The sequence below is a fragment of the Hyperolius riggenbachi genome, chromosome 6 (assembly GCF_040937935.1).
Source record: "Hyperolius riggenbachi isolate aHypRig1 chromosome 6, aHypRig1.pri, whole genome shotgun sequence".
Classification (NCBI taxonomy): Eukaryota; Metazoa; Chordata; class Amphibia; order Anura; family Hyperoliidae; genus Hyperolius; species Hyperolius riggenbachi.
Window position 1 is genome coordinate 315945358 of NC_090651.1, and position 16859 is coordinate 315962216.

The 16859-nt window shown below is 46.6% G+C and overlaps 1 protein-coding gene across 2 annotated transcripts in view; it reads right to left on the minus strand.

The window, feature by feature from the left end:
• AP2A1 (adaptor related protein complex 2 subunit alpha 1) overlaps window positions 1–16229 on the minus strand; it is a 135031-nt gene extending 118802 nt beyond the window's left edge. For both annotated transcript variants that reach the window (XM_068241336.1, XM_068241334.1), the window contains exon 1: window positions 15937–16229. In XM_068241336.1, coding sequence (XP_068097437.1) covers window positions 15937–16003 — 67 coding nt within the window. In that variant the 5' untranslated portion in view covers window positions 16004–16229. The remainder of the gene's footprint in view (window positions 1–15936) is intronic.
• Between the last annotated feature and the right edge of the window lie 630 nt (window positions 16230–16859).

Consider the following 16859-nt stretch of genomic DNA (forward strand, 5'->3'; position numbering starts at 1 on the left):
AAACCTCCCCCGGGGGGTACTCAGCTCGGGTGGGGGAAGCCTCCGGATCCTATTGAGGCTTCCACCATCTTTCTTGGTCCCACGGCGGCAGCGAATATCCTCCCGGAACGGCGGCGATGTAAATATTTACCTCTCCTGGCTCCAGCGCAGGCGCAGTATCGGCTCTCCGCACGGAGATAGGCGGAAATAACCAATCTCCGTCGGGCCGCTCTACTGCGCAGTAGAGTGGACTCGACAAAGATCGGCTATTTTCGCCTATCTCCGTGCGGAAAACTGCAAAAGCGCCCCCGCTGGAGCCAGGAGAGGTAAATAAATCAGTGCTTGACAGGCTTGTCGAGGGAGGACTCCGGGACACTTCGGGGGAGCCAGCGCTGGACTGCCTGCAGCTACAGGGGAGGGGGAAGCCTCATTGGGAAACTGAAGCTTCCCCCTCCCGAGGTGAGTACCCCCAGGGAACTTTTTTTTTGATACTGAGTCTCTTTATATGCCTGTTCTCATAACTTAGTGGAACGGTCTCCTCAAAACGTTCTAGTATTGTAGTTCCTGAACTCCTTATAAATGTGTACATCCCTTCAGTGCTTATGGTCACATTAGGTCTGAAGAGGTCAGTTTTTAAGTTGCAGTGGATGATTTCAAAGGACTGAAAGCATCAGATTTGTGAGTCCTGCGAGAAGTCCTGTACATGGAAGTGGTAGCCAACATGGATATAAAGAGTAGTAGTTGAAAAGTGCCGATTCCATTTAGGCCCCCTTTGCACTTACATGTTAAACTTGTGTTGTGTTACCATATTTTACCGCAAAGGGGCTGCAAAAGCAATGAAAGTCTATGGAGACCTTCATACCCAATGCGGTCTGTTGAGGTTGAATTAATAAGAGGAAAGGACGCGCTTTAATGGTGTATTCACTTTTTATTATATGAAAATGCTAATAGAGTTGCACTTACACAAGTTAAGTGGTATAAAGAGTGTCCGAGGCCGCCAGTGAGTCCTCTCACAGCATCTGAGCTTGGCCAGAGCTTGAAGATGCGATGGAACGCCGGGAGAGACGGTCAGCGGGCGGGAGCTCGTCACGTGATGCCGTCACTATGCTTTTGAGCTTAACCACTCCTTCAGGTCCCTTTCCTCGTTTCCCATCTATAGATTACTGGCACCACCCAGCAATGGGAGCAGCATCGGGAGCAGAGGACTTAGTTTTTAAAGGGCCATAGCAGTAGTAACCAAGCACAAGGTTATTGTACTCTGTTGCGGTGGAAGTATCTGATCTAACGCAAGGGCTGCAGCGCATTCCCGCAAGCACCGCGCTTAGTGCACGGAGCTTGGGGTAAAGGAAGTCTATGGGCGACACTACATGTAAATGAGGGAGCGCGGTGCATCGACGGGAATCCCAGTGACATACTTCCTGCCCAGGATTGAGTACGTCACTAAGTGACGGCGGCGGTGCTATGCATATGACCATGTCAACAAACTCTGCCGCAGGGTTGTACAACTCATTTTTTGCGTTAAGGGATGCGGCAGTAGCATCACAAAAAAAAAAAAAAAAAAAAAAAAAAAAAAACCCTTAAAACCGGCCTTAACCACTTGCCGACCGCCTACTTCATATTGGCGGCGGCAAAGTGGCAGCCCCAGGACCACGTAACGCAGAATGGCGTCGGGTCCTGGGGGAGGGGATTGCGGGCGATCGCGCGCGCGGATTGCGCGCGCATCGCCGGCATTAGGCTCCGCCCACATGTGACGTCAACCCGCCGGCCAATCAGCAGCGCCGGCGGGTTGCAACTTTTTGAAATGGCCAATTGAAAGTGTATAATACGCTTTGTTAGGTAAACAAAGCGTATTATACACGCTGCCTCCTCCCTGGTGGTCACAGCGCTCGATCGACCACCAGAGAGGAAGGCAGCACTGTGAGTCCAAATGCCAGCACACTGATCCTGCCCCCCCTGCACACTAATCGCCCACAGCACCCATCAGACCCCCCCCTGCCCACCCCCTGACAGCACTGTTTGCACCCAATCACCCCCCTAATCACCTATCAATCACCCCCTGTCACTAACTGTCAACGCTATCTTTTAGATCAGGTCCTAAACTTCCCCCTGGGGGCGCCTGATCACCCCCCCACACCCTCAGATCCTCCCCAGACCCCCCCCCCAGACCTCCCCCCCCCCTGTACTGTATACAGCTATTCTCTGTAATCACCTGTCAATCACCTGTCAATCACCCATCGATCACCCCCTGTCATCACCTGTCACTGCCACCCATCAGATTAGACCCTAACCTGCCCTTTGCGGGCATCTGATCACCCACCCACACGCTCAGATCGCCCACAGGCCCACCCTCATAACACCTACCAAGTGCATTGTTTACATCTTTTCTCTCCTCTAAACACCTACTGATCACCCATCAATCACCCATCAATCACCCCCTGTCACTACCTGTCACTGCTACCCATCAGATCAGTCCCTAATCTGCCCCTTTTGGGCACCCAATCACCCGCCCACCCCCTCAGATTGCCCTGAGACCCCCTCTGATCAACTTGCCAGTGCATTGCTTGCATATATTCTACCCTGTAATTACCTTCTGATCACCTATCAATCACCCCGTCACCCCCTGTCACTGCTACCCATCAGATTAGACCCTAATCTGCCCCTTGCGGGCACCCAATCACCCACCCGAACCCTCAGATCGCCCACAGACCCCCCGCCAGTGCATTGCTTGCTTATTTTCTCCTCTGTAATTACCTATCAATCACCCCGTCACCACCTGTCACTGCAGGCTCCTGATCACCCTCCCCCCTGCCCTTATATCTCCCTCTGATCACTCCACCCTGCCCTAGATCACCCCCCTGCCATTGTGTATATCTAATCTCCTGTCTGTAACGCTTGATTGTGCTTTGATTGGCTCCAATTGTCTCAATTGCCCTGTGACTGACTTAGATTGTCCCGTGATTGGTTTTTGATTGTCCTGTGATTGGCTTCGATTGTGCTGTGATTGGCTTCGATTGTCCCGTGATTGGCTTCGATTGTCCCGTGATTGGCTTCGATTGTCCCGTGATTGGCTTCGATTGTGCTGTGATTGGCTTCGATTGTCCCGTGATTGGCTTCGATTGTCCCGTGATTGGCTTCGATTGTCCCGTGATTGGCTTCGTTTGTCCCGTCATTGGTTTTCGATTGTATTGTGATTGGCTTCGATTGCCCCGCGATTGGCTTTGATTGCGCTGACTGGCTGTGATTGCCCTCTAATCACTCTTATTGGCTCTAATTGTGTTGTAATTGCCTTGATTGCCCTCTGATTGTCTGTGATTGTTTCTGATTGCCCCCATTGCTGTCTGATTGCCCCCTGATTTCCCCCCCCCCCCCCCCCCGGTCACTATCCTAGTGATCTAAAAATAGTGTTTTTAGTATCACTAGTGTTAACAGTTAGGCCAGTTAGCTAGGCCCCTGTGTTAGTGTCAGTTAGCGCTCAGCCCACCGCACCACAGTCACTAATTAGTCGCTGATTAGTGTCATCTTTTTCCTGGGTAGTCTCAGAGGAATACCCCCTAAATTTAGCAGCCCACCATGGCAAGAAAGGGGTATTCCGATGATGAGGTTCTCAGGTACATGGCCCAGTCGGATGAGGACGATTGGGACATCTCATCCGACGAATCTTCTGGGTCAGAGTACGAACCTGTGGACAGCAGTGGCTCGCTGACCGATAGCGATAACGAGGTTGAGGTCCCGGCTAGAGCCAGGCGTACCACACCCCATGTCACTGGACCGCAGGTGGCGCAGGATCTGCCTCAAGGGCAGCAGAGTGGTGCTAGCGCTGGTCTGAGGTTTCATGGTGAGGCATACACCAGCAGCGCAGCATCTCCTGGACCTGGCACCAGTACTTCCGTAGACCCTGGTGAAGTGGTGAGCACCAGAAGGGAAGTTGAAACTGGTTCGGTGGCACGTGCATTAAGACCCGAGTCGCAGCCACCAAGAAAACGGGCCCGTACTACCCATAGTCTTCCAGAGGTGCTGGCAAATCCCAATTGGCAATCCCCTGGTTCCGCCGCACCCGTACTGCCCCCTTTCACCGCCCAGTCTGGAGTCCAGGTGGAGACAGATAATCTAGTAACGGCCCTAGACTTTTTTCATCTGTTCTTCACCGAGGATCTCTACGACTTAATTGTGGCTGAGACCAACCGTTATGCCACACAATACATCACCGACAACCCGAATAAGTACTATTCCCAGGCTTACCGGTGGAAACCACTCCAAGTTTCCGAACTTAAAACTTTTTTGGGCCTTCTCCTTAACATGGGTCTAGTCAAATTGAATGTATTGCGGTCTTATTGGTCTACGCGCCCAATATATCACCTGCCCATGTTCTCTGCTATCATGTCCAGGACACGGTTTGAGATGATCCTGCGCTTCCTGCACTTCAATGACAACACAACCTGTCATCGGAGTGACCACCCTGCTTATGACCGGCTCCACAAAATTCGGCCCCTCATAGACCACATGTCATCAAAATTTGCAGATGCTTATACCCCTGAACAGCACATTTGTGTAGACGAGTCACTCATACATTTTACCGGGCGCCTTGGCATCAAACAGTACATCCCAAGCAAGCGCGCCCGGTATGGGGTGAAACTGTATAAGCTCTGTGAAAGGGCCACAGGCTATACTTATGGTTTTAGGGTCTATGAGGGAAAAGACTCAAAATTGGAGCCGGTCGGATGCCCTGACTACCTGGGGAGCAGTGGCAAGATTGTGTGGGACTTGGTGTCACCTTTGTTCCAGGAGGGGTACCATCTTTATGTGGACAACTTCTACACAAGTGTGGCCCTCTATCAGCATTTAAAGATAGAAGGGATCCGCTGCTGTGGCACCGTGCGGCCTAGTCGCCGGGGCTTCCCCCAACGGCTCGTTAGTACCCGGCTTGCACGGGGGGAGAGGGCTGCCTTGTGTACAGATGACCTGCTCGCGGTGAAATGGAAGGACAAGAGGGACGTTTACCTTCTGTCCACCATTCACACAGACACGACAGTCCAAATTCAACGGGCAACTGAGGTCACTGAAAAACCTCTCGCCGTCCACGACTATAATGCTTACATGGGAGGGGTGGACTTCAATGACCAGATGTTAGGGCCCTATTTAGTTTCCCGCAAAACCAGACGCTGGTATAAAAAAGTGTCTGTTTATCTAATTCAATTGGGTATTTACAACAGCTTTGTTCTCTACAGTAAGGCTGGGAGAACTGGAGCGTTCCTTAAATTCCAGGAAGACATCGTTATGGAACTCCTGTATCCAGGAGGTGCCGTGGCCCAACCCCAAAATGCAGTTAGCGGGCTGCATGAAAGGCACTACGCCTTTCCCATTCCGTGTGGCCCAAATCAACGCACCCCAAGAAAACGTTGTTGTGTCTGCAGCAGGGCTGGAACAAGGCGTGACACCTCTGTTTACTGTCCCATGTGTCCTGACCAGCCTGGTCTATGCCTAGGGGAGTGTTTCCAGAGGTATCATGAGCAGATACACTTTTAGAGAGTAGGGAACTCCAAACATAGCAGTAGGCACACAAGGGTCTCTGTGCTATTTCACACTGGCGTGATGCGTTAGGGAAAATTGCCTAGCGAAAGTCACACTTTGCGGTCCCCCCCCTACGCCGGAAGTGCTTGACTTAACGCTAGTGCATGCCTACTGCCTACGTTACTGGGTGGCTTCTGTGGCAATTTGGGTCGGCCCGGAAGTCATGTTAGTCTACGGCGACGCAGTTACTTACTAGGCCGAATGCGATTACTGTCGAATGCTACTCTAGCGGTATTCTCTGAAGGTCTGTTTGGGGCGATGCGGTGCGCGCGACCCACCGGATACGCCAATATGCAGTGTGAACCCAGACATCAGGTTTCCAGAGACCCTAATACACAGTGCTGCCAGAAACCTCTCCTTTCACTTGGGACAAAGTGCATAATGTACTTCGCCACATCTCTGTGCGATTTGCACTTTGCATATTGTCCCATGGGGGACGAGAGGTTTGTCCTCAGAAAGGTAAGAAAAAAAAAAACAAATAAAAAAAACAGGTAAGCAAAAAAGTTAATGTTTGGTTCCCAATGTTAATGTTTGGGTTAAAAATGTTCATTAAAGTTTATAAAAGTTGATGTTGATGAAGTTATTGCTTTGCTGCTTGCTTGTTTTTTTTGTGTGTGTTTTTCTCTCTTTTTTCCATCCTTTACCCTTCCAGGTGGACCGACCGACCGACCAACCAGCTGCAGCACTGATGGTGCATCCTGACAGAAGCATTGTGTGTCTGTCAGATTACACACAAGTCGGTGCATGCAGCGCTGCAGGACGAGATTTCTCCTCTGCAGTAAAAAAGATACGTTTGCCGAGGCATATGAGCTGAGGGGTGGTGTTGGAGCTCCTATGCTTTGGCAAGCACTTTGTATCAAAAAAGAACTCTGGCAATGATTTGTTCATCCACATCGATCGGTGTGAATGGATAAATCGGCTTTGCCAGGGCATACGAGCTGAGTGGGTGGACGTTTTTGGGTGGCAGCTCCTATGTCCTGGCAGACGCCTTCCCCTCTTTTTTTTCACATTTTTTGGCAGATATTTTTTCATCCACATTGATTGATTGATTGACTGTCATTTTTCCTTTCAGCCCAGAGTGCAGTACCCGTATGCCCAAAATAAGGAGTATAGCAGAAACTCCTAATACTGGCCATACATGTAATGATTGCAGAGACCCTAAAATGCCAGGACAGACCCCACGAATGATGCCATTTTGGAAAGAGGACACCCCAAAGTATTACGTGAGGTGCATGGTGAGTTCATAGAATATTTTATTTTTTTGTCACAAGTTAGCAGAAATTGTTGTATGTTTTTTTTCACAAAATGTCATTTTCCGCTCACTTATGACAAAAATTTTTTTTTTCTATGAGCTCACCATGCCCCTCATGGAATACCTTGGGGTGTCTTCTTTCCAAAATGGGGTCATTTGTGGGCTTTGTTCACGGTCCTGGCATGTGGGGGGGTTGCTAAATTGTGAGCACCCCTGTAAAGCCTAAAGGTGCTCATTGGACTTTGGGCCCCTTTGCGCAACTAGGCTGCTAAAAAAGTGTCACACATGAGGTATCGCTGTACTCAGGAGAAGTAGTATAATGTGTTTTGGGGTGTATTTTTACACATACCCATGCTGGGTGGGAGAAATATCTCTGTAAATCACAATTTTTTAATTTTTTTACACACAATTGTCCATTTACAGAGATATTTCTCCCACCCAGCATGGGTATGTGTAAAAATACACCGCAAAACAAATTATACTACTTCTCCTGAGTACGGGAATACCTCATGTGTGGCACTTTTTTGCACCCCAACTGCGCTAAGGGGCCCAAAGTCCAATGAGTACCTTTAAGATTTCACAGGTCATTTTGCGACATTTGGTTTCAAGACTACTCCTCACGGTTTAGGGCCCCTAAAATCCCAGGGCAGTATAGGAACCCCACAAGTGACCCCATTTTAGAAAGGAGACACCCCAAGGTATTTACTTAGGAGTATGGTGAGTTCATAGAAGATTTTATTTTTTTGTCACAAGTTAGCGGAAATTGATTTTAATTGTTTTTTTTCACAAAGTGTCATTTTCCGCTAACTTGTGACAAAAAATAAAATCTTCTATGAACTCACCATACTCCTAACTGAATACCTTGGGGTGTCTTCTTTCTAAAATGGGGTCACTTGTGGGGTTCCTATACTGCCCTGGCATTTTAGGGGCCCTAAACCGTGAGGAGTAGTCTTGAAACCAAATTTCGCAAAATGACCTGTGAAATCCTAAAGGTACTCATTGGACTTTGGGCCCCTTAGCGCAGTTGGGGTGCAAAAAAGTGCCACACATGTGGTATCGCCGTACTTAGGAGAAGTAGTATAATGTGTTTTGGGGTGTATTTTTACACATACCCGTGCTGGGTGGGAGAAATATCTCTGTAAATCACAATTTTTTAATTTTTTTACACACAATTGTCCATTTACAGAGATATTTCTCCCACCCAGCATGGGTATGTGTAGAAATACACCGCAAAACAAATTATACTACTTCTCCTGAGTACGGGGATACCTCATGTGTGGCACTTTTTTGCACCTTAACTGCGCTAAGGGGCCCAAAGTCCAATGAGTACCTTTAAGATTTCACAGGTCATTTTGCGACATTTGGTTTCAAGACTACTCCTCACGGTTTAGGGCCCCTAAAATCCCAGGGCAGTATAGGAACCCCACAAGTGACCCCATTTTAGAAAGGAGACACCCCAAGGTATTTACTTAGGAGTATGGTGAGTTCATAGAAGATTTTATTTTTTTGTCACAAGTTAGCGGAAATTGATTTTAATTGTTTTTTTTCACAAAGTGTCATTTTCCGCTAACTTGTGACAAAAAATAAAATCTTCTATGAACTCACCATACTCCTAACTGAATACCTTGGGGTGTCTTCTTTCTAAAATGGGGTCACTTGTGGGGTTCCTATACTGCCCTGGCATTTTAGGGGCCCTAAACCGTGAGGAGTAGTCTTGAAACCAAATTTCGCAAAATGACCTGTGAAATCCTAAAGGTACTCATTGGACTTTGGGCCCCTTAGCGCAGTTGGGGTGCAAAAAAGTGCCACACATGTGGTATCGCCGTACTCAGGAGAAGTAGTATAATGTGTTTTGGGGTGTATTTTTACACATACCCGTGCTGGGTGGGAGAAATATCTCTGTAAATCACAATTTTTTAATTTTTTTACACACAATTGTCCATTTACAGAGATATTTCTCCCACCCAGCATGGGTATGTGTAAAAATACACCGCAAAACAAATTATACTACTTCTCCTGAGTACGGGGATACCTCATGTGTGGCACTTTTTTGCACCTTAACTGCGCTAAGGGGCCCAAAGTCCAATGAGTACCTTTAAGATTTCACAGGTCATTTTGCGACATTTGGTTTCAAGACTACTCCTCACGGTTTAGGGCCCCTAAAATCCCAGGGCAGTATAGGAACCCCACTAGTGACCCCATTTTAGAAAGAAGACATCCCAAGGTATTCAGTTAGGAGTATGGTGAGTTCATAGAAGATTTTATTTTTTGTCACAACTTAGCGGAAAATGACACTTTGTGAAAAAAAACAATTAAAATCAATTTCCGCTAACTTGTGACAAAAAAATAAAATCTTCTATGAACTCACCATACTCCTAACGGAATACCTTTGGGTGTCTTCTTTCTAAAATGGGGTCACTTGTGGGGTTCCTATACTTCCCTGGGATTTTAGGGGCCCTAAACCGTGAGGAGTAGTCTTGAAACCAAATGTCGTAAAATGACCTGTGAAATCTTAAAGGTACTCATTGGACTTTGGGCCCCTTAGCGCAGTTGGGGTGCAAAAAAGTGCCACACATGTGGTATCGCCGTACTCAGGAGAAGTAGTATGATGTGTTTCGGGGTGTATTTTTACACATACCCATGCTGAGTGAGAGAAATATCTCTGTAAATGGACAATTGTGTGTAAAAAAATCAAAAAATTGTGATTTACAGAGATATTTCTCCCACCCAGCATGGGTATGTGTAAAAATACACCCCAAAACACATTATACTACTTCTCCTGAGTACGGCGATACCACATGTGTGGCACTTTTTTGCAGCCTAACTGCGCTAAGGGGCCCTAAGTGCAATGAGCACCTTTAGGCTTTACAGGGGTGCTTACAATTTAGCACCCCCCAAAATGCCAGGACAGTAAACACACCCCATAAATGACCCCATTTTGGAAAGTAGACACTTCAAGGTATTCAGAGAGGAGCATAGTGAGTCCGTGGCAGATTTCATTTTTTTTTGTCGCAAGTTAGAAGAAATGGAATTTTTTTTTTCCCTTTTTTTTTGTCACAAAATGTCATTTTCCGCTAACTTGTGACAAAAAATAAAATCTTCTATGAACTCACCATGCCTCTCAGTGAATACTTTGGGATGTCTTCTTCCCAAAATGGGGTCATTTGGGGGATATTTATACTATCCTGGAATTTTAGCCCCTCATGAAACATGACAGGGGGTCAGAAAAGTCGGAGATGCTTCAAAATGGCAAAATTCACTTTTTGCACCATAGTTTGTAAACGCTATAACTTTTACCCAAACCAATAAATATACACTGAATGGGTTTTTTTAAATCAAAAACATGTTTGTCCATATTTTTCGCGCTGCATGTATACAGAAATTTTACTTTATTTGAAAAATGTCAGCACAGAAAGTTAAAAAAATCATTTTTTTGCCAAAATTCATGTCTTTTTTGATGAATATAATAAAAAGTAAAAATCACAGGAGCAATCAAATAGCATCAAAAGAAAGCTATATTAGAGAGAAGAAAAGGAGGTAAAATTCATTTAGGTGGTAGGTTGTATGACCGAGCAATAAACCGTGAAAGCTGCAGTGGTCTGAATGGAAAAAAAGGCTCTGGTCCTTAAGGGGTTTTATGACTGCAGTCCTTAAGTGGTTAAAGCAAGCCTGTGAATTTAAAAAAAAAAGTCAGATACTTACCTCAGTAGAAGGAAGCGCTGGTTTATTAACCATTGCGATGGGAAGAAAAAAAAAAAGTCAGCAAGTTTTTAGGATTTGTACTATATGTACCCACTTATCTATCATATCATCAAGTCACTTCAGGTATGCTTTAGTAACTTTGGACAAGAGTTTTTATACTACTGGGTTTAAAGGAAGGGGAGGTGAAAAATTCCCTCTCAGCAGATGAGCACCATCATCCAGTGTTCTCCCCAGGCTCTTTTAGCCGGGTGCTCCACCCGGCTATTTTTGGTGACCACCCGGCTGTTATCTGCTCACCTCCTCCTCTGCTATAAGCAGAGAAGTGCCAGTCCTCCATTCTCTCATCTTGCCCCACCCGGCTATAGTTTCATGCCACCCGGCTTGAAAATGTTTTTGGGGAGAACACTGATCATCTATAGCCGCACAGACAGAAACAGCAACCAAAAGATAAGCTGCTAAATAAAAAGTTGCTTAAAGGAGGAGCTGTCAGCCATACTATGCCAGGATACAAAAACACACATATAAGTAGATCAATACTAGCTCTACTTACATGATAGATGCACTGCACTGTCCACAATTTGTTTTCAGTGAATTTTATAAAATAAAAAAAAAGTAAATGCAGAGAATCCCGTTCCCTGGCAGAGGCCATCTTTACTCCCTCCCGCGAAGCCAATGCTGGCGTCATTTCCTCCCTTACCCCTCCTCCTCCCCACAGCAATAGCCAGCGCTACATTAGTGGCACCCCCGCATCCAGGAGAACCCCCAGCCCTGCTACCATATTAATAGGGATCCCCCCTGCATTTACCCTCAACCCTGCAGCATCCCCGCTTGTCTCCTAGCATAACAGTGCTTAGCAAGGAAGAATAAATGCAGCTCCATCGCCTGGAACCATGTTGAGGCGAATCTGTGTGCGCTGCATATATTCTTCCCCGCTAAGCTCTATAATGCTGCAGGACGAGCGCCAATGCTACAGTGTTGAGGGTAAATGCATGGGGAGACCCTATGGAAATGGTAGCAGGGCCGAGGGTCCCCATGGATGCGACCGGGCTGGAGTGCATGGAGGGGCGGACAGTGGCAAACATGGAGGCAGCCAATGAGAAAGGGATAGGCGTGACTGACACAGGCTGCAGCCAATCAGACTGAACTAGCTGTGTCTGGGGAGAAAAGTAAAGGAGAACTCCTTCCACCCCGCAACTTCTCTTTTGCGGCTAATTGCTGCATACTTTAGAGCTGGGGACATGAGGATTCATCTGTAATTTTAAAAAAGTAAGATTGGTTTTGAAGTTAGGCATTGTATTTTTAGCATCCTTTTTATCTGTATTGCAGATAGAAAAAGGGAATGGATTTTGGTTTTTATGCCTAATAGTTACCCTTTAAAACAAAACAACAACTTTTTAGTTTATCCTTTATTTTTCCTCCACTCTACAAATGGAGATGTACTAGTCCTCAGTGCCTTTCACGTGAATCTCACCTTCAGAAAAGCTCTACAAATTACTGTTGTATTTGAAAATCTCTCTCCATTCCTTTACCATCAGTTTGATGGGCATCTTACAGGTGATTACCACAGTGCCTGCCAGGAAAGGACTCCTCAGATTAACATGCAACTCTGGTGTTTAATGTTGGGATCAGATTCAGATCGCATAACACAAGGACAATTAGTCAATAACCACAAGGTAAGTACTGCAAAGAGATTGTGATACAATTTTCCCTGATTGCCAAAGTCCTACTTGCTGTATTTTTTGAAAAATAATAATAAATAAATCGCTGTGATGTTGCTGCAATTTTCATTCGAGTGAATAAGTGTTTTTCAAAAACACAAATAATAGAACAACAAGTGACCTGAAATAATTTTCAAGCATATCCGTTCACTAACAGTCAGTATGAATCAGTGGACACCTGCACAAACTTTGCAAAGTGGCCTGAAACAATCACCAGTAGTCATTTTTGGTGACCTTCCTTGCAAGTGCGTTCGGGCTTTAAAGAGAAACGAGCACCACTTTTTTTCTGGCTTCTAATAGCTATAGGAGCTACCATGTTCCCCCCTCCCCTTCTAGCTGCCCATTATTTGTCCAGAGAAAGGTGTGAAGATAACATCTGTGAGGTCTTTAAACTATTTGAAGCATAGTGTCCAATCTCTACACCCCCTGCTGATGAAAGCTTTTATTTGCTCTCTACTAATGTGTGCAATAAAATAATTACATCAGTCTTTATGTGCCTGAAACATCTGCGGTCAAGTAGGCCCCATGGAATTAGGGTAACAAAGTCCTGCTTGCTGTATTTTTGTATAACAAAGGCCTCTGCTAAACCTTAAAATGAACAGGTAAATTTTTTTTTTTTTCCAATAATTAGCCACATTGTTGACATGCATTTTTAATCTCCTAGAGATGCCCTAAATGATAAAATTGGTGCTTGGTTCACCTGAACAGCAAATGGTTTTCTTACAAAAATTGCATCTGCTCATTGCTGAGTTGCAAAATTACCCACACTGGTATTTTTTTATTTTTATTTTACCTGACTGTGGCTCTATATGGACTTTTTTTTGGTAATAGGTTTTAAATGCTTTCGGGTAGGGAGTGTCGTGACCAGTGCACAGACGCTGCACGGCGACCTGCGTCCTTGATCGTGAGCATGGCCGCTCTGCGCATTCACACTATAAAGTTGTGATGTTGTGTACATGTGTAGAACGCTTCTAGCCACAACGATCGCCGACCCTCCCGACCTGGAAGTAGCTTTGGGGGTTATTAAAGCATGACAGGGGGAGGGGTGGGCATGAGTACAGCATGGTACACATGCCTGCTCTCCCAGTTTTTAGCCATCACTGATTAGAGGCAACCACTCGATTCCTTTGAGTGACTCCGATAGCTCCGGGGGCAAGACTTTCAGCAGGTGTCCTGCAAAACTCTGCTCATACTTAGGCCAATCATGAAGCCTTCTTCAAAATGCAGCCAATCATGATAAACCACTCACATTTGTAATGTGCAGGGTACCGATAACAGGATTAGCACTCTCCTCTCCACTCTCCTAAGTTTTGCAACAAGTAGGCCTCTCTAAACTACACTACAAGTGAAAGTAGCCTGTACTGCGCTCCACAAGCTACCAGGAGCATCATCGCTAACACTGGAAGAGATACCCAGGAGTGCGTACAATCCTTTGGGAGGACTGTCTATGATGATACTTTATCAGTGATTACAAAGTGGAAGTAGTAACGGCTGCATCCTCTTGTTTACATTCACATTATTCCTCATTTTCCCCAGGCTGCTTATTTGTACAGTACTGTATATCCAGCACCTGGACCATTCTTCTTGTCTAACAAATGTTACCAAGAATCAACTCACAACCAGCCTGAAGAGAGCAGCTTACCATGGGTTTCACACTGGCATATGATGCATGCGCCACCCACTGTTTACTATATCCAGATTCAGCGTCACATAGGGTCCCAAAAAAAGTTTGCTATAACAAAAGTTTTATTATAGCCGGGCTTACTATGCCAAGTGTTGCTCTCATACACTTATAATAGAGATTGGCCCGGACCAGCGAGGTAGTTTACAATACCAGAATGTGTACCATACTTGAGTTTATTATAACGAGATGATACTGTATAAGTTGCTGTGATCTTCACTGAGTAAACTACACCCACACTATTCAGCCAAAGCTTTGTGCAGTAGGCACACGTAATACTGAGACGCACTGGCCATGCACGAATGACCAGGCTCCAGGGATTAAATAAGGACTCGTTTGTCATGAATATAACATCCTCTAATAGAGGGAAGCGTATGGAAGAATGACAGATGCTATTCTATAGCAGATAGAGGCTGCCACATTTATTTCATTTTAAACAATTGCAGTTGCCTGGGTGTCCTGCTGATCAGGTCAGCACCAGTAGTGTCTGAATCACACACCTGAAACAAGCATGCAGCTTTGTCACAAACATCTGATCTGCAAGCCTGGTAAGTGTCCACAGCTAAAAGGATTAGAGCAGGACTTCCAGGCAACTGGTATTGTGTAAAAGGAAATAAATATGGCAGCCTCCATATTCTTCTCACTTCAGGTTCTCTTTAAATAAGTGCTCTTCTTTGATTAAAAGCACTGCCTATATAGGAAAGGCAATACTACAGATATACACATCCAAGTACTCATTAAGAAACAGTGCTTCTGCTGTCGTCTATCACATGCTCAGTGGTGGGAAGGATGACAGCTTCTCTCCTGTAGACTCCTGCACAGTCATAGCTCACAACACCGAACAGCACTGACATATAAGAATGGCAGCTCTATGGATCCTGCCACAGCCTCTGTGTTAGGTGAGAATAAATTACAGGTCCTCTTCTGTACAGCCATATCTCACCTCTGAACAAGATAGCCCCCTACAATACAATGGCAGGTCAATGTATCCCTCCACAATACTGATCAGCACTGACAAACAAGAAAGGCAGGTCTATGGACGCCTCCACAACACTGATCAGCACTGACACACAACAATGGCAGGTCTATGGACGCCTCCACAACACTGAGCAGCACTGACACACAACAATGGCAGGTCAATGTATCCCTCCACAATACTGATCAGCACTGACACACAAGAATGGGAGGTCTATGGATGCCTCCACAACACTGAGCAGCACTGACACACAAGAATGGCAGGTCTATGGATGCCTCCACAACACTGAGCAGCACTGACACACAAGAATGGCAGGTCTATGGATGCCTCCACAACACTGAGCAGCACTGACAGACAAGAATGGCAGGTCTATGGATGCCTCCACAACACTGAGCAGCACTGACAGACAAGAATGGCAGGTCTATGGATGCCTCCACAACACTGAGCAGCACTGACACACAAGAATAGCAGGTCTATGGATGCCTCCACAACACTGAGCAGCACTGACACACAAGAATGGCAGGTCTATGGACGCCTCCACAACACTGATCAGCACTGACACACAACAATGGCAGGTCTATAAATCCCTCTACAAGGCTCTGAGCGCTCAGGGGAGAATGCCAGGTTCTCTTCTGTACAGTCTACCTCACCTGCACCAACAAGACAGCCCCCCACAACACTGACATACAAGAATGTCAGGTCTATGGATCCCTATATAAGCATGTGTGCAGCCAGGGGAGAATGACACTTCCTCCTCACCTGTCAACAAGATAGTGCCTTATAACACTGACATACAAGAATGTCAGGTCTATGGATGTCTACACAAGAATGTGTGCTGTCAGGGAAGAATGACAGGTACTCTTCTGTACAATCACACCTCACCTGCACCAACAAGACAGCCCCCCACCACACTGACATACAAGAATGGCAGCTCTATGGATGCCTCCACAACCCTCTGACAGGTCCTCCTCCCAGATGCAGTGGGGGGATGGGAGGCTCCCACACCCCATTGAAACTTCCCGGCAAGCAGACGAGCGCGCCCCGCCCTCCCCGCACTCACAGTTCCTGATGTCAGAGATGAAGACGGCCAGTCCCCGCATCCCGTCCCCCTTTGATACGGCCGGCATGGTGCTCGCGGTGTGTGAGCCGAGCTGGGCGGGGAAACTCTGCTCTGAGGAAGAGGGGGTGAGGCGACCAGGCAGACGTGACAGCGGCCAATTCCAGCCTCTCACTGACTTCTCCGCTGCGGCAGGGCGACCCCCGTCAGATTAATGGAACAGACCAGCGAGTGAGAGCAACGAGCTGACGGGGAACAGCAGGAAATCCGCCGCTCGCGCCTCTCCCGCCCCTCCTCACCGCTCATTGGACGACGGCTGGAACGTCTCGCTGGTGATTGGACGGATGCCTCGCCTGTCAAAGTACAGAGCTAAGGGAAGGGAGAAAGGGTGTGTCGTGGGAAATGACGTCGCCTGTCCAAGTTAGCACATTAGAATACGCGGCCGAGAGTCGCTCTAGGAGCCGCGTTCTATTGGCTAGGCGGGGCTGAGTGCCAGTACCTAATAGGACAAAGCGTCACGACGTGGGCGGGGCGTTTAGGCGGCTACGCCTCTGGTGTACCTTTGGAGCTAACGGTTTCGAGTGATGAATCTGATGACCTGTAGTTGTGGAGAATGATCAGCTGCTTTGACGTCACTGCAGCGGGGATACCCTTTAGGCAGACTGGCTGTAATGCATTTCCTCTAGTAGAAATCAATAAGGTTAATGGAAAAGCCAGTTGGTGGAACTGTATATGTTTGTATTAAAGGTGGCTGAGCAGCTACTTCTTGCAGCTGAGGTGAGAGGGATGTGGAGGCTGCCATATTTATTTCCTTTATAATAATACCAGTTTCCTGGCAGTTCTCCTGATCTGTAATACTTTTATCATTATACCCTGAACAAGCAATTAGCAGATTAGGTACTCTGACTCAACTGGCTCTTTTTCCT